This window comes from Hydra viridissima, unplaced genomic scaffold (genome assembly GCF_058129835.1).
Source record: "Hydra viridissima isolate aposymbiotic clone 2 unplaced genomic scaffold, HvirCarnegie_v1 scaffold_2, whole genome shotgun sequence".
In the NCBI taxonomy this organism is placed as follows: Eukaryota; Metazoa; Cnidaria; class Hydrozoa; order Anthoathecata; family Hydridae; genus Hydra; species Hydra viridissima.
This window is the reverse complement of record NW_028324301.1, coordinates 399,311-418,069: the sequence shown is the minus strand read 5'-3', so window position 1 is coordinate 418,069 and position 18,759 is coordinate 399,311. Positions and strand designations below refer to the sequence as shown.

Below are 18,759 nucleotides of genomic sequence, written 5' to 3'. Positions count from 1 at the left end.
AATAATAATAATAATAATAATAACAATAATAATAATAATAATAACAATAATAATAATAATAATAATAATAATAATAATAATAATAATAATAATAATAATAATGATAATAATAATAATGATAATAATAATAATAATAATAATAATAATAATAATAATAATAATAATAATAATAATAATAATAATAATAATAATAATAATAATAATAATAAATAATAATAATAAATAATAATAATGATGATAACATTTTCAACAACACCAACAACAACAATATTAAAAACAACAAGGATTAACGGCTCTGCTACTGAACATGTAAATAAACCAATAATTTGTTTCTTCATTTAATTAAAATACTCGTTTACCAGAACAAACTTTTAATACTAGTTTAGCAGAACAAACTGTGAATTGGCAAGTAGTTAACAATTTCATTAAAAAAGACTTATATTATATATACAATAATAAATTAATTAAAAGCAGAAAAAAAAAAATTTCAGTAAGACAGTAATTTTATTAGACTAACCAAGACGATAGAGTCGGATAAAAAAACACAAACACACACACACAAATAAATAAGTTATATTCAATAACATAAAATTTTCATTTTACAAACAGTGAGATTAAAGAAATACAATAACAGACAGGTTTTTGTTAAACCACATTTCAAAATACCGCTGAGTCAACAAGCTCATTAACAAATTTTTAAGTACGTGTTCCAATCCAATATTTCACAAAATCAATTAATTACACAGTTGCTTTCGTTTTTCTAAAATATGATCAATAATAGGTGTTCAAACAAAGCAATTAAATATTTTTTTACAGAAACATAATCAACACACACAAAAAAAAGCACCTGTGAGTTTACTCGTCTTTGTCTCTCTTGTTCGTCTATTTGTGATTGTGCTAATGCTTGAGCCAAAGCAAAATCCTCCTGTTCTTGTTCAGACAATCCAGGCCTTGGAGTAAGTTGATCATTGATTGAGCTGTCCATGGATGCTTTCAAAGCAGCAGCTAAAGCCTCGTCTTCGCTCTATAATTAAAATTTAAAGGAATTATAGAACAAACAACTGATTTGGAGTGGTTTTTAAAGTGTTCCACTTCACATGCAACTTGTTACTCACCATGCCGTTGTAAGATCTCGGAGTATGTTGTATCTGGTTTACATTTGGTTTCTTTCTAATGAACAAAGATAAATTAAATCAAATTAAGTAATGGATAAACATTAAAAACTATTTTTTAAGGAGAATAAAAATTGTATATTAAAAATCTTTAACCCTTTATTGTTCACTATTGCCATATGGCAACAAAAACTTTGAATTGATTCTAATTGATTCCTGTTCCTTAAGTTATCAATTTAGTGATATTTTTACATAAATCCAACTTTATTTTTCTTATTTTAGTCAATGTTGTGATTGTTGCACTAATTGAAATTGGGGTAAATTTACCATAACTTTAGGTTAATTTTGTAAGTAAAAAGTACATGCAACCTTTAGCCCTACTCAACTGATAATTAGCTGAAATTCTTCCCTCCTTTTATGTTTTATTTATTACAAGTGTATAGTTGTTTTAAATATGTCAAAATTAGGCTCTGTGTATAAAGCTGAATTGGGGTATAACTGGGGCAAATGTAATTGTTGCTGTACGGCAACATTAAACAATAGAGGCAGTATTTTTTAGTCATTCAGCTTTTTTTTTTAATGTGTTATTTCAAAGTATTTATTTTATTACATAATTTTATCAGCTAAGTTAAATCATTATTTATATTTTAGAAAAATATCTTTGAATTTGCTTTTCAGATGGAAAGTAAAAAAAAATTATCAATATGTTTCAGAGGCTCTAGAATTTGTTTTATGTTCTGATTCAGAATTGTCAGAGTTAGCTGATGATGATGATGGTGGTGATGATTGGTTTGAAAGTGATCACAATATTGATTTTAATCTTGTTGGTAATGATATTGGAGATCACTCTAGTTAGTGATAATTTTTTTTCTTCATATTTTTATTCTTTGTGTTGTTTTAAGTTCATTTTTATTTTCAATATAATTATTATTTTGAGTTGTATAAACTTTCACATAAATTATCACTATTTACATTGTAGATGTAGAAGATCAACAAGATGATGTAAGAGAAAAGAGTGAGGATAAGTTCGGGGCTGATAAAGATGACAGTATGTCAACAGATAGTGCTTCAGAAATTTCACACATCTTCATGTGGTCTAAGAAAACATCTGAGACAAGTTATTTGTTTACTAATAATTTTAGCATGCCTCCTGTAAATTTTTCTGATTTGACAGCACTAAACTTCTTCAAAATGTTTTGGGACAATTCCATAACAGAAATATTAGTAGAGCAAACTAACCTCTATAGTGTGCAATCAACTGGAAAAAGTATAAATACAAGTTTTAATGAAATGGAACAATTTATAGGTATTCATATGTTGATGTCAATTGTCAAATTATCATCTTATCAAATGTACTAGGCAACTGAGACCAGGTATGCTCCAGTAGCTGACATTATGCCAATAAGTAGTATTAAAAAAATTGAGGCAGCATCTACATGCAAGCAACAACACACTAAAAGATGTTGGAATAAATAAGACTAACAAAGTTTTTAAAGTTCAGCCTATCCTAGATGCAGTTAGAAACAACTGTATTAAAACTGAGCCTGAAGAATATCACTCCATCGACGAACAGATAATTCTAGCAAAAATGAAATGTAGCAGAATAAGACAATATAATACAAAAAAACCAGTAAAGTGGGTTTTAAAAACTTCGTACGTGCTGGTAAATCTGGAATTATATATGATTTTTTCTATACCAAGGTGGATCAACCGGTACAAACAAATGTAATGGAGATTTTGTTATAAAAAGGTTATGCAAATATTTACCAAGCAATGAAAACCACAAGCTTATGTTTGATAACTGGTTTACTACTTTAAACTTATGTTTGTTGTTAAAAAATTAAGGTATACTTTGTACCGCAACTAATTTGCAATAATCAAATACATAAAAATTCTGATCTGGTTTTGGTTAAATTGTTTGATAATAAGTGCATTCATTTGGTTTCGACATTTTCATCTCCTCAATCTTTAACATCAGTCAAGCGTTGGGATGGGAAAAAAAAAGCTTATATTAACATAATGTGTCCTGAAATTGTAAAAGATTACAACAAAGCAATGGGTGGTGTAGACTTAGCAGATATGCTAATATCTCTTTATCTAACCAATATAAAATCTAAACGATGGTATCTGAAAATTATATTTTATTGCATTGACATTTGCAAAGTCAATGGTTGGTTACTTTATTGTCGGTTAGCTGACCAGACAAACTTACCTAAAAAGAAGCAAAATAAACTTCTTAAGTTTACAATCAATATTGCTTGTGAACTGACAATGTCAAATAAAGTCTCTAGTACTTGTCCAGTTGGAAGACCATCAAAAAAGAATGTTAAGCACAGAGTTTTTAAGAACAAAGGTTGTCATTGTTAAAACTTAGATTAGCTTCTCTTTTTATATAACATAGTTTTAAAGATAAAAAAGCTTCTTTGATTTTCACATAGTCAAATTGACCTCTGCCCCCCCCCCCCCCCCAACACGGCTTGTTGAGCAAAGTATATTTCTTGATGTAGTAATTATTTTATGATTGAAAATATCATGCAATGTGAACGAGTTTTATTTAATAAGTTCTATATATAGTTTGCTAGCATATTTAAACATAATAGCATGAAAGCAATCTTATTAAAATATTTTTGTCTATTACCTTTATCGTTCAATGTTGCCAAACGGCAACAATTAAAATTTTGGTGTTACTGTACTTGAAAAAAAATTTTTTTTTTTTTTCATATCTTTATAATATTCATTAAAAAAAATTATTTAAATTTTTTTAATAGTTTTTTCAATATTCAACCAATAAAGGGTTAATTACTATTTGTATATATTTTAAAATTTTTATATTTTTAAATGACATAAAAGTTAAAAAAGGATTTAAAAAAAAAAAAAAATTAGTAATGTTTTTACATCTGAGAATTGCTCATGTATAGTTTTATTTGCTGTGAGTTGCAGGTTCTACTACAATACTTTTACATTTCTGAGCATAACCCTTATGGTTAAATTTGTACTCATGATGCATACATGTCTTTTTGATGAATAGCTGGAGAGACAAACCACACCTTAAATTGATATCTCTTTAACATCAACTAGATTTAGGTGTTTACATCAAAACCATGTTTATAATATCAAAAGAATAACTACCATTGTCATTACTCCCATTCAAACATGATATTTGAGCACAGGAAGTCTCATCAAAAACATATATCAAGATCAGTAATTGATGACATATATATTGTTTTTAACAACCTAAGTACATCTAAGAGGCATAGATTTGCTAAGTTTATCAATTTGAACTTGTTTTATTTGTGACTAAACAGTTTTAAGCTCCTGATACAATTTTGATGTGTGTATTTTTCGACTCATCCATAATATTTGTCTCTCCTGTTCAGCTGTTCAATTTCTGTGAGAATTTACAAACTCCAAATGTGCTTTTTTGATTTACTGCCCATATGAATAAATTTTGCACTAGAAAATGAATTCTTTTTCACACATCTAATAAGTTTACAATCAGTGTGAGGAGTACTTCTCTTTGGTCACCTTAATGCTAAGTTTCAACAGTTCCTTTGACTTGACTTTGGTCACCTAAATGCTAAGTTTCAACAGTTCCTTTTAATCTTAATAACTTATTAACTTATACTTGTTTTTAAAATCTTATACTTTTTACATAACTCACTTTGTATTGTTCCAGTATTATAATCATCAATGATTTTTTGTTTAAAAAAAGTATTATATTTATCAAGTACTTTTCTAAAATAGATGAAAGTGTTTATAAATTTATCAAATACCATTATCAAACTTTTGATAATTTGTACAGTGCCCCAAATTTTCTGTTTTGTTCTTATACAGATCATAATGATTTCTATGACATAATTTTTGAACATAACTTTAGAATTGCTAAATAAATAATATAACTGCTCTGCAAAAGCATGACTTTTTAGTTCGGTGGTTGGCATTTTTTATGTTTTCTTCACATACTTAATAAAACAAACAGCGCAAGTTGAAAACTGTGCATCTTCCATTTTGTTTTAGTACAGATGAAAATCAAACATACTTTACAAAAGATTTCACAAATTTTCAAAATGATTTTGAGAATGAAATATTTAGAAAGAATTTTTTTTGATAATTTCACTCTACCATTGCAAACACCATTATAGATATGTCATAAAATTAGACCTGAGGAAACATTAAACCTGACAATCAATCAGGTCGTAGGTGAAAAATCTCAAAGTTATGTCAATAAAAAATAACCTTGATTTCTCCACAGAGCAGTTATGATCATTTTCATGACGATGACGCAGACATACAATTTCTTTGCATAACGAACAATATACTGGAACAAGCTAAAGGAAAAAAAATTATATGATGAAATTATAAATCCATGCTGAAATGTTATAGTAACTATAACATTTCAGCATGGATTTTAGTAACTATAACTTGTATCAACCTACTTCACGGTTTTTGCATCCTTTAACGACACACTTTTGAGAACGCTAAAAAATTTAATAATTATTATAGGTTTACTAAAAGAGAAACTTCGATGAAAAAATGTGTACGTAACTGTATATAAATGTGTACATTAACATATATGTACACTACCTTGTATAAATGTGCACATAACCATATGTAAATGTGTACTTAATCATATATAAATTTGTACATTACCATACATAAATGTATACATTACCATATATAAGTGTGTTTTCTTTAAATTAACTCACTGTATGTTTTGCAAGATCAGATTTGCAATCATTTTCAATGTGATCATTGACCTACAGTAAAACACCTTTTAATAAAACATTTAAAAACTAAAAAAGAACAGAGTTTGTCTTCTATGCTGACAAATCCACACACTTCATTTGCCACAATAAAAAAAAACATATTTATTGATAATTAACAACCATATTGGTTATATACTAATATACCAAAAACTAATATACATTACTTGCTACCTTCTGATCAAAAGATTCATGAGAGGAAATTGAGATTATTTTACTGCATAATGGGCATGTAGGGGCTCTTCTATCCTGGTATATAAAGGAAATTGTAAACTTTAAAATATTTAAAAGCATAAATATCAAACAGCAACCTAAAATTTTTTAAATATCTTCTTTCAACCATAAAATACAATTTTATTATCATTTTTTTTTTTAATAAAATTTTAAAACTTGAATGAATCCTACTTAAGGAATACAATTTAAAGTTTTTCAAAATTTTGCATACATATAAAACCTACTTTTGCACGAATTACCAATAGGTAAATACATAATTCAACTATAGAATAGCAACACACCCAGAGCAATAGGAAAAAAGGTTTCAGAACCAAAAAAATTTTTTTTTTTGTTAACAAGCTGAACTTTTGATTTCAATATTTCTAACTTTTAACTTTCTCTGGACAATTTATTGTACACATGTAAAAACTTTTCAATTTATCAGTAAATTTTACTCATTTTGCAGTTTTCATCAGTTTTATTGTGGTTTAGTTATATTTAATGAAAGATAAAATTGATGGTTCATCATGAAGGACTTATTCAACTTTTCTGTTTTTTAGGGAGATAGAACTGATCATATTTAGGAAAAGTATTTAACATTTAGCTATGTTCTGAATTTAAACTAAAGATTATGGAAATTAAGTCATAAAGCATTATTTTTTAAATAACTTTTTAATGAGGAGTCCTGGATTCAATAATATCAATTATTGAAAGTAAAACTTAATATGTACATACTTTTCACGGTCATTTATAAATCAAAAATTTTACTTTATTCTTTACTATTTGTCCTACACTCTAAGGAGTTAAAAGAAAATGTAATAAAATATTGAAGTGCTGAACTTAATATCATAAAACTCACCTACCATCGATTCAACAGAGGGACAAACATGATTGTTATAGTGTGCATGCTCTTTGCTGTTAAAAAAAACAACATACTTTTACAGTTTAAAATTGTGAACAAAAAAACTTTTGTAACAGTTATTATTATGTAAATAATGAAACTTTTTTAAAAATAATAACAAGTTTGAGGGTCATTTCAAATCAAAAAAAAAAAATTCCTTTTGACATCTCAGATTTTAAAGATATTTTGGTATACAACCTTAGATTCCTGAAAAAAACTTCACTCCAAATTTTAGTGTTTAACTCTTGTTTTGGTTTCATTGATATTATTTAAGCAAATTGCATCACAATTCACTTTAAATTATGAAATATTTGTTGAATAGTGATAAAAAGTTGTACCTAACTTTTTTCAAGGTGTAGAATTTAAAACTTATGACAAAACCCATGTCAAAAGTCAAAACTTTTACATCAAAAAAAATTTGAAAGTTTTTTAGCGTCTTGTACAAAAAGAAATATATTTTGAGATCCCTATAAAATATGATTCGGCAATTTTTTTCTGTGGTTCTACAAAATATGATTTGGCAATTTTTTTCTGTGGTTCTACAAAATATGAATCTGTAAATTTTTTCTGTAGTTCTATTTAACATACATTTTTTCTTTAAAGAATTGTAGAATTCCAATTTCTCAGGTACAGTTCTAATATATAAACTTGTATGCACTTCACTTCAAAGATTATGTACCGTTATTTTAAAGTTTATGTTTGACAACTAAAGGATTGTTGATAATTTCTGGAGAAAAGATAAATCCTTCATGTAAGATTAAACTGATGTCATTTAAAGATGTAGCAGGAAGCCAGGCTTGCAACCTGATTTTATTAAGATGTTGGTAATGAACTTACTATAAACAAATTTTTAAAAGAAAATCTTTATTTTTCTTTGGCCTCTATGAACATAAGCTCTCTTAAAATGCATGCTGTGACTAGTCACTCAAGAGTTGTTCTTGGTAAAAAGAAATACTGCAAGTTTAACAAACAGTAGAATTAAAATTTGTAAAGCTTTTAATATAGATCCTGTTCAGTTAAACCAATAAAATATCTCAAGAAGTTCAACATAACACAAATGACATGGGTATACTAAGGGAAAAAATCAAAGAGAGAATGCTAAGTTCTATTCACAATCCGAAAATTCAACTATTAACACTGGTTTAATTTTCTTTGAATGATATTGATAAAGATGATAACTCTTTGTACATATTACAACTAAAAACAACAGACTGATCTGAGCTGGTAAGCCTAACTGAAACCACAAGCAACTTCATTCATACTCTGATAAGTAATTTACAAAAACTTGCTGTTCATTCTTGCATCGCAAAAAGTCAGGCTATTTCCTTAACAGAATTAAAAAAATAAGTTTAGTAGTAATAAACTACACTAGTCAAAAGGTACACAACTTGGATGCACAAATCTTACTTTCAAGTAACATTCATGCATCCATGTTACCCCTCTATGCCATATTATAGGCCTTCAAGAGATTAGATGCACTGGGTTCCATCAATAAACTTATTGTTAATGATTAATATTCCAAAACTGTCACAGGATGAAATTTTGCACCAAAGCATTATAGACACCTGGGCAAACTAAAAACCAGAAAACTAAATTTTATCAAACTGTTGAAGATTGTTAACTCTTTTCATATTTTAATTTTAGCATTTTTAATCATTTCTTAATTTTTATGATTTATTTTTGTAACTTGTTATTTTTTTTTTTGATTTCATTGTATGAAACTTTCAAAGAAAATAATACAAAGTTAAAAAAGAAAAACCTTGTAGTCCTTTTGTATTTTAGAGCTTGTAACTAATAGAACATAGGAAAAGATTTCAGAATCATATCTTTTAGGCTCATATCTTATCTCTAATCAAACTAAATTTTCTCAAAACAATTCAAAATTGTAGATTTCATCTACAATTTTGAATTGTTTACCCTAAAATAAGTTAAGTACAAATTTTTATCACTTTTGAAAAAATATTACATAAGTTAAAGCTAACTGTGTCAAACAATGTGCTTAAAAATTAAATGGCACTGTAAAAAAAGGTGAAGAACAGGATCGGGATAGAGTATTGATAAGGTGTTAGACATTAAATTTTGGAGTTTTTTTTCCATTAATAGCTTGTGTACTAAAAATCATTAAAATCTGAGATGACATGGTTTCAAACATTGAATTAACAAAAATTGAAGCAAATTTCTTACCAGAATGTTTTTTTACACCAATCACATTTAATGGGTAAAAAATCTGAGTAAAAAAGAAATATCCAATATCATATTTATGTCAGAAATAAGTTTACTTATTCAGAAATACTTGCAAAATATTTATAGCTTTAAAATTTATTTTCAAATTTATATTACTAACACTAAAACATTTAATAATAATAAAAACAACAACAACAACAACAACAACAGCAATAATAATCTAATAATATTTATTAATCTTTTTATTAGATGGTTAGTTGCATAAGTTCTACAACAGTTTAAATATAAAAATTATTTTGTTAGATGTTTTTAAATTGATATTTTTTATATGAAGTATAAACTACTATTTAATATTACTTATCATTTATATCAGTATATATAGTATATATACTAATCAATTATAAACAATAAATATATAGACAATAAATATATATATTAAAAATACTTAATACACTAATATACTAAATAATAAATATACTATATTTTATTAAATATTATATTTTATTAGATACTATATTTTGTATTATATCCCTTTTTTCTCAATGAACCTTTTATTTGATGCCTAAAAGTTGCATTCAGACTTAGTATATATAATACACTAGTATAACCACTATGACTTTTTATTTATTATATATATATATATATATATATATATATATATATATATATATATATATATATATATATATATATATATATATGTATATATATATATATATATATATATATATATATATATATATATATATATATATATATATATATATGTAAATACATTATTTACTTTACCTACATTTTATCTCTTTTAAAAGTCTGTTTTATGTGTTTATTGATATTGAATAAAAATATACCTAATTGATTGCAAGTTGGAAGTGAACAATTTTTCCCTACATGGGGTAGTTCCATACTATTGACTAAATAATACATCAATTAAGGTTTGTTAATATGTATGTATGTATGTATGTATGTATATATATATATATATATATATATATATATATATATATATATATATATATATATATATATATATATATATATATATATATATAATAACATACATTTATAACAAAAACTAACATTTTATATACCAAATGTATTTTTATGTTAAAGTCAATTTTTGGATAGTGTCTTCGTTGTACTTTACTTCGACCAATTTTATCGTTTATGTCAGTCAACCACATTACCTTTTATCGCGACACTGTCGACGCCAGTTTACAATATTACGATTAATACTTCGTTAACTATTCGAGAACTCGAACATTCAAGTTACACACCGCCAGGTGTATTTGTTGTAGCAACTAGTGTCCAACGAAAAGACTCAACTTGTGGATTATGGTTAAAAGCACCTTATTTGTATAATTATATAACCAAAGAACGGCTAGCTTGAAAAAATAATTAGGCAAATAGAAGTTACCAAAAAAACCCAGAGGAGATATTTTTGTCACGGTTAATATTTATAAAAATTTTGATTTTTTTTCTAAAGAGCCTCAAGAAGATTTTATTTTAAGATCAACATTATAAAACTTAAGATAAACATAAAACTTAAGATGGTTTTTGTTCTAAATTGCATTCCTTACAGCTGTGGTTCATGCGCAAATAAAATTTTAGCTGCCCATGTCATAAACGATTAGTAATAAACGATGCCTTGTTCAGCAATATCTCGTGTTGGTTGTGTTGAAAGTTCAAGTAATTAGCTTTTCCAAAAACAAAAATAAGTTAACTTTGACACACCTACTAAGTTGAATAGTTCCAAATGCTTTTGACTTCTTCGAGAATTTCCCCAACCACTTAGAACAAGTTCAATTACCAAACATCTCATTTGTATAGTTGCAAAGGGGGTAATTTCACGACATTTTTTAGAAAAAATCAATAAGTTTTTAAATTCAAATTTACTAGTTATTTTGTTTTGAACTTAAAAAATGGGTTGCGGAAATTTTTAGATCAAATTGTCAATTGCTTGATGAGAAAAAGGGATTTGAATTTTGACCTGGTTTCTTTAACATATACATAAATGCATACATCAGGGCCAGATTAAGCCTTTGTAGTGCCCAAGGTACAAAACCACATCAGTGTCCCTTTCTGCCCGGGGCCCCTGATTTTTCGCTGACTGTGACCGCTGGTATGTTCAATATTATGCAAAGAAAACAGTTGTTAACAAATATGTTTGTAGTTTGTACAACTATCACTCATATAAAACCTACAATAAAGTATTTCTGTATTAAAGTTAATAGTTAACAAATTTTGAAATAATAATAGACGAACTGTATTTTTTATTAGACGAAAAAATCAAAAAGATATAGTCATTTACATTTTAAAGTTTTTTTTCTAGATTACATCAACCAAAGTCTTTGAGTATATCTTCAAAGTTAATTTTGCGCAACATATCTGCCTCAATCATAAGCAGAGATAAGGAATCGAGCCTTTCTTGTTTCATTGTTGATCTATTTGGATTTTTTGTACGTTTCAACTGAGAAAAAGAACGCTCAGTTGAACAATTAGTAACCATTAATGTTAAAAATATGCTGAAGGCGATTTCAACATTTGGAAAGACACACTCAATATTGTCTCTAACTATTACTTGGTATAATTCTCCTTGATTGAACGTGTTGTTTTCCGATTTTGATACAGTTGGAAACTTGTGTCGATTATATGAATGAAACTGTTGTAGTTCAGTATATAAATTATTGTTCAGATCTTTAGGATAAGCATTTATTAGTTCTTCACAACACTGAGATGTTTGTGATAATGATCCATCGACCAAACAAGAAAAGCGAACTGCTGCATCATTACATACTTGTCTTCGTCTACTCATTTCTGTCTCAAGTTTGTCAACAATGGCGTAGAATGCAGATATAAGAAATTTGTCTCTGGCATTCAGAGATACTTCAGGGGCATCACCATCATTGAACACTGTCTTTCGTTTACGATTACGGGTCAAAGTTGACTTATAATCTACACCTGGTGTCATTATTTTTGCAGCTTCTTCAAATCTTTCAAATTCATTCCTAGATTTATGCAAGTGATCTGCTAGTGAAGAATACAAATCAGCACACGTTTTTAAGCTCACATGATCTTTTTGGAGAGCCTGACTAACCCTGTGAAAATGCTGTAATATCTCTTTCCAAAAAACAAGCACGAAAGCAAATTCTAATTCTTGCATTTTCTTTGCAATGTTTTCTGCTTCTCTTCTGGTGTCTCCTTTCTGTGACTGATCTTCTTGTTTACATTCTAATGTTTTTAAAATCTGAGGATGAGACTTTAGGATAGCTTCAGTTGCAACAGCATGTGCATCCCATCTGGATGCACATGCTTAAATGATTATGCAAATGCAAATGATTAAATGATATAAAACGAAAATGTAATTTACATAAAAATTAAAAAATTATGCAAAATAAGACTAAAGAACAACAAACTTAAGGTGTAAGCTCCTATAAATAATTCCTTAATATCAGAATCAATAAAAATGATTAAACAAATGATAAAACAGCTTTAATAATATTTTCACGTTGTTAGTAAAAAAATGTCCTCAAGTGAAGTCGTTAAAGCGCAAAAAAAAAGTCATTAAAGCGCGAAAAAAATAATTAGTTTAAACAAAAAACAAAATAGAAATAGAAAAAGCCGGCTCATTCATAGCTTAATTTTTAAGCATTCAAGATTTCATCAAACTTGAATGTGAATTTTTATTATAATGTATTTCTTCATTTTCATAGCACTTGTTTTATTTTCAGTTGTTTCTGGACTTAAATTTGTTAAAAAAAAAAATTTCTTGAGGACTTGTGGTGCCCCCAAACGCTTTGGTGCCCAAGGCAAATGGCTTTTTTGCCTAATGGTTAATCCAGGCCTCACATACATACATACATACATACATACATACATACATACATACATACATACATACATACATATATACATACATACATATATACATGCAGCTTTTATCAGCTGGAAGTCATTGTTTAGAACACAAAAGGCTAGTGGTGCTGTAAACCAAATTTGTATGTAAATTGTTTACAAAAATTGCAGAGTTGTTCTAGCCAAATTTTTTCTCTCCTACATTTAGACAAAAATGCTCAGTAAACAAAAACATTTTCATGAGTAGATAAGCTTCGCCATCCGACGAAAATGATTCGTAGCACAAGATGTTGGGATTCCCCTAATTGGTTTCTTACCAAGAAATATAACTGTTTAATTCTAATAGCTCTCAATAATCATCTTTTTTTAGTTATCATTTCGTTTTTTTATATGTATTTCAAAGAATGATGGAGAGTTTTGCTGTGATAAATGTTAAATTATGAATTTCAAGCCAAAAAGACCGGAAGTGGATAAAAATTAGTATGTCAGCTCCAGATGTAACTGCTGGCAGAGCTTCATAGAATGGTGTTGCTGCATCTTAAAAATACGATGTCTATAAGCAAGCCAAAAGTATCTTTTCCAAGCATCTACTACAAGAGCACGCAGACTCCGTTCTTTTTTTTTGCTTGTTTGATGATATCTTGTTAAAGTACGTAGAAACAACACTTTGGTTTGGTTCCCATTTTTCATGACTTTTGTTCCCATTTTTCATGACTTATGCAATTAAAAACCTCTTTAGAGTGCAACTCACCGCTGGTTGATGATTATTAATTTTATCCTTATGTTCATCTTCACCTCTCGTAACCAATTTCATCTTCACCTCTTATAACCAATTTCGGATGCTTTGTTTTTCCGTTAACAGTAAATAATAAAAAATAATCTATTAACTTTTACATCTGTTATTTAATGGAATTTTAAATAACTAAGAAATTTAGACATACGGTTATGTGGTTCCACAAATAGTTTGCAATCTCACATAGCCTTACATTATTTTGTTTTAACCCTTCAAGAAGTTGCTTAATTGGCTAATCAATTAAATCAGTGAAGCTTTATTTTCTAAAGTTTTATGTATTTAAAAAAATTTGTCTTATCAAAAGCTTTGCCATTTTAAACGCTTAAAAAGTTATATTTAATTAAACTTCTGAAAATTTGATTTATATTTTTAATAACTTGAATTGAAAATTTGATTTATAAACTGATCTGATTGCCAATTAAAAATTACTGGCGTTACCTAACCCTTGTGGCCCAACCCATTCTAAGTTACCCTACCCAGCAAACACACAACGTTGAAATAACGTTGATCAATGTCGATCAACGTTATTTCAACGTTGTGTGCTTGCTGGGTATCTACCAAACATTATAAGAAAAGAAAAAGAAAGAAAACAAAAACTCTGTAAAGTAAAATTGTTTCCATCTGTGTATATTTTTTTCAACCTGTTTCAATATTTGATTTTGGAAGGATAATTACAGTAAATTCTCTTTAGCAATTGACTAAAACTTCGTCCCAAGAATTTATTATCTATGTAAAGTTTGGTAAAAATGAGCCAAAGAAGACATCTTTTCTCTCACGAACGCTAAGCGCCAGCGCTTTAATCTGCTCTTTTGAAAAGCTCATGGTGCGATCAAAAATTTTAACAGCATTAATTAAGAAAATCATAGTCTTTGAAAGTCAGGGCTACTTCGATGTAAAAGTTACTTAGCTTGTTTAACATCTCAGGTGGTATTAGGTTCACATTCAATTCACTATCACCAAAATGGTCCTAGTACATTGTAGAGCAGTGGCGTATCTAGGGTAGGGCAGGCAGGGCACGTGCCATGGGCGCCAACCTAAAAGGGGCGCAAAAGAGGCTGAGCATAAAGCGAGAATATACCGAAGAAATTGATTTTGACAGTGTTATTAAGAAATTTGCAGCAATTAAAGCTAGAAAAAAAAAGTTGTAATATATGTTACATAAACAAATTGTTTATTTATAATGAATAATGAAGTTTTATTAAAAGTTTGTGTCATCATTTATTAAAAAGTTGAAGTTTATGTGGGGGAGGAGGGGCGCGAGATCGGTGTTTGCCCAGGGCGCTATTTACCCTAGGTACGCCACTGTTGTAGAGACCATGTCAAAATTAGTTGATTTAAAACATATTTCGCCAGGGGTTATGATTTACATAAAATACTGCCAAGAATGATAATTTGATGTGATGACATTCAGTGGCCCCACAGGATTAGGCCTTAGTATATATATATATATATATGTATATATATATATTATCATTTATCAGTGAAGTCACATTTAAATTCCTGGTCGTTATTGTGAAAACAGTTTTAAACGTTAATGGTGCCACTCTTTTTTTTTCATGCAATTGTACATGTGTGTCCACCTGGTGTTTCGGCTGTCTCACACTTATATCGGTTGAATGTGTTACATGTTTGAATCTTAAAGATCATGTTTACCCGCCTTAAAAAAACTTCAGGGTCCCTTAAGGGCAAACCCTTAAGGGACCCTTATGAAAATGTCCGTGCCAAATTTTAGGGTCCCTTAAGGGCTAGCCCTAAAGTGGCCAAAAAAAAACCACGCTTTACTACTCATCCTGTATGAGTAGTAAAGCGTGGTTGTTTTTTTAAACTAGTAATATTCAATAGTTTAATTTAGTTTATTTAATAATATTTATATAAATCATCATTACATATCTTTATTTATAAAAGTGTTTTCTAAGTCTTTTGCTTTTTTTGTCGAGGATCTTTGTTTTCACTGTCGTTTTCGTTTTCACTGTCATCATTATTTCCTTCATAGTCATCTTTACTCTCTTCCTCAATCAAAACTTCAAGTGTCTTTTTCTTACAGCGCTGCAGACGACCATCAGAGCGATCCTGGCGTTATTAAAAAATCGTGCTACTTTCAGTTCTCTCTTTTTAGACGTGGTGCCAGGGAAAATGTGAGCAGTTGAAACTATAAACATTTAAATAAATACTTATAAAAAAAAAAGAGAAAAAATATGTAAATAAATAGTCATTTAAATCTATAATTATATAACCAATTACTATAGTTATGCCTAAATATATGGATTCACATGTATTAGAGATACACATGTATTAGAGATTCACATGTATTAGAGATTGTATTGTTTGATATAGTTGCATTGACAATACAAATTATATCTGCATGTAAAAAGATATTAATAGCTTTACTTTATTTTACTGTTAAGTCAAACACCACAAGTCAAACTGTTGACTCACAGTCAAACAGATTCACATTTGTACAATTGTTCACAGTAAATGTAGATTACACTGATTTTCTTACGCTGATTTTCCAGGCTATCAAAAACTTAAGCTTCCCATGTGTTCCAAGCCTATTGATCTTTTGCTGTAAGTCATGCGCCAGCAATTTGTTTGAAATTGTTCATAGACAGTCAACCCTCCTTCACTCTTCATCAACGCTAACTAAAAAAAAAAGATCAGTTAACAACTTAAATATATTACACCATCATTCACACTATGTTCCCTTGTCAAGAGCAACACATCATGGCTATTCTTACATAATCAGAAATTGATAAAAACTTACCATATTATTTGGGTGCTTTTCAATCTCAGAATATTGCTGCAGAGAAGTAAAGATAGGAAATTATGTATGACAGACATTCTGATCAACAAGATCACTAGCAACACATGCCTCCAATCTTCCCTGTCTTTGCTCAAGATTGGTCAACTTATATTCAGTTCACGAAGAATGAACATATTCATAAGAAACTGTCCTGTTATGATAACCACAATAAACAATATACTACATATTTATACTTAAAATATTATACTACTGCCATTCATTTCATATGCCAAAACATTTTATAGAATAATTTCTTACCCCTAGTAATACAAAACATTCAAACCTTGTGCACTAAATGGTTCAACTTTAAGTCAGCTGCAAACCCCAAGCATACTACCATGTATACACAATAAACTTGAATCAGAAGAATCATGAAACTTTACCTGAAAAAAACAATTTTTTAAAAAATAGGCCTTTTAGCACTGTAAGGTACAGCGGTGTATGAGTCTGTTCAATTAGTTTGACTAATTACTCTTAGTAAAAAAACTGACAGCAATCTTTTTTGTAGCATGTGTTTGGTGAGTATTAGTCTCAAAAATTAATTTTAGATTAAACAAAGGAAATCCTAATTTACATTCATTGCTTTTGTGCTCCATTTATACATATAATCCAGTCGCACCATCAAAAATAGTAGGCACACTTCTATCAAAGTTATCTTCACCAATTTTAATATTCTCCTCCTCTACAACAGGCTTACCATGCGTCATATAATTGGAAGATTCTCCTAAAATAAATATATTTGACCAAAAATATTTTAAAAAAGATACAAAAGTTTAGATAAAAAAAGGCAGTCAGATATTTGTCTGACAATCTATAAATAGGATGAGATAAAAGCAACAATGTACTATAATTACTTTATAACATTACTTTGATATTTTTAAATTATCAAGATTATTAGCTACCTATTTATATTGCTGTATTACCTTTTCATCTTGAGACAAAAATATCAAGTTGATTACGACGTTTTCTTCTTTCAGTTCTTGAAGCCATTTTTAAATTATACAACAAATATTTTGTTGCTATTATAGGATTATATCTTTATCATATTAAATAACTCATTAAAAATAGTTTCAATAAAAATTGATCACCATGATTAATGTCTATCAATACTTAGAAGCTATATGAATGGACAAAAATCTTTGAAGCAAATCTATTTTCTAACCATGTAGCTTTCTCGTAGCGAACACAACGGTTCAATTCTACATTTCCTCTTATACTAAAAAACTCTTCTCTACTTAAGTTTTGCATACAACTTATACTTATAAAAATCCGCAAAAATATCCACTCCATAAAAAAAGCCACTCAAACTATATTTACAATTTTTTAAGGAAACGCTTTACGGAGTTTCTTTCTGATCGTTTTTCGAAAATCATTTTTTTCCGATTTTTAAAATTCCAGAAAATTAGAGCCGATTTCGGGATAGCCCAAGTTTAGCCCTAAGCCACCCCTTATTAGGATCTGCCCTAAATACACCCTAATTTTAAAAAATCATCAAAAGTATACTAATTTTGTGCTGAAAAGAAATCTAAGCTAATATTTTTTAGTTTTGATAAAAATTGTTTGAGAAAATTCGCCCTTAGAATACCCTGAACCAAGAAGGGAGCCTTAAGGGGCCCTTAAGTCATTTTAAGGTGGGTAAAATGTCTTTCGTTTTCCTTGCTTACAACTTCCTAAATAAGATGCAGCTCCATCGGAGGAATCATATTGAGCACAGGAGCATGTACCTGGCCCATTGAAGAGAAGCTCATGCATTACATTCATAAACTCTTTGGATTGTCTGAGATCCCCCCCCCCTCCAGCTTTGAATGTAGTGGGATTTCTTCAAAGTAACCCAAATATTAAGTAACCTAAAAACATCAACAAATGACTTTCGCGGGCTACTTAATCAAATTCAGAACTGATAAACGTTAATCTTAGCTAACTTTCCACATAAGTTAATCTGAAAAATAGATTTTTAGCGTTAATTTTATTTATTTCAATGGCAGCTGATATCGTTTCTGAGCATCCAAAATAATTTGAATCCAAGTGTCAAGAGCTTTCCCAAGAAAATCTTTTGATGGGTTCAAAGTACTGATCCTCCTAATTGGGTATCTGCAAAAATTGAAATCAAATATGGTCGTCCGAGAGAGAAATTGAGC

General features: G+C 28.6%; 3 protein-coding genes and 1 pseudogene across 9 annotated transcripts; 1 reads left to right on the top strand and 3 right to left on the bottom strand.

The window, feature by feature from the left end:
• Positions 1-485: 485 nt before the first annotated feature.
• LOC149891444 (AN1-type zinc finger protein 2A-like) lies at positions 486-10,478 on the bottom strand. Of its 6 annotated transcripts, none has more exons than XM_090080311.1 (11): positions 10,254-10,478; positions 10,025-10,087; positions 9,174-9,216; positions 6,952-7,003; positions 6,050-6,124; positions 5,819-5,869; positions 5,549-5,590; positions 5,349-5,440; positions 1,116-1,170; positions 848-1,024; positions 486-760 (listed from the first exon to the last, which is right to left on the bottom strand). In XM_090080311.1, the coding sequence occupies exons 2-11, from the start codon at positions 10,077-10,079 to the stop codon at positions 731-733; spliced, it is 672 nt and encodes a 223-aa protein (XP_089936437.1). In that variant the 5' UTR covers positions 10,080-10,087; positions 10,254-10,478; the 3' UTR covers positions 486-730. The 6 variants fall into 6 exon arrangements, with proteins under 6 accessions (XP_089936437.1, XP_089936436.1, XP_089936438.1 ...); XM_090080310.1 differs by having other exon boundaries at positions 10,265-10,397; XM_090080312.1 differs by having other exon boundaries at positions 10,361-10,397.
• On the top strand, positions 1,567-3,529 carry LOC149891445 (uncharacterized). The gene is made up of 3 exons (XM_090080406.1): positions 1,567-1,604; positions 1,764-1,963; positions 2,092-3,529. Exons 1-3 carry the CDS (start codon positions 1,567-1,569, stop codon positions 2,469-2,471), a joined length of 618 nt encoding a protein of 205 aa, XP_089936532.1. The 3' UTR covers positions 2,472-3,529.
• Positions 10,479-11,250: 772 nt separating the features above from the next.
• LOC149891443 (uncharacterized) lies at positions 11,251-12,675 on the bottom strand. Its single transcript, XM_090079555.1, has 2 exons — positions 11,485-12,675; positions 11,251-11,373 (listed from the first exon to the last, which is right to left on the bottom strand). Exon 1 carries the CDS (start codon positions 12,334-12,336, stop codon positions 11,512-11,514), a length of 825 nt encoding a protein of 274 aa, XP_089935681.1. The 5' UTR covers positions 12,337-12,675; the 3' UTR covers positions 11,251-11,373; positions 11,485-11,511.
• Positions 12,676-16,164: 3,489 nt separating this feature from the next.
• LOC149891442 (uncharacterized) lies at positions 16,165-17,026 on the bottom strand (annotated as a pseudogene). Its single transcript, XR_016449629.1, has 3 exons — positions 16,905-17,026; positions 16,583-16,772; positions 16,165-16,461 (listed from the first exon to the last, which is right to left on the bottom strand). The product of XR_016449629.1 is annotated as an uncharacterized LOC149891442 (transcript).
• Positions 17,027-18,759: the final 1,733 nt, after the last annotated feature.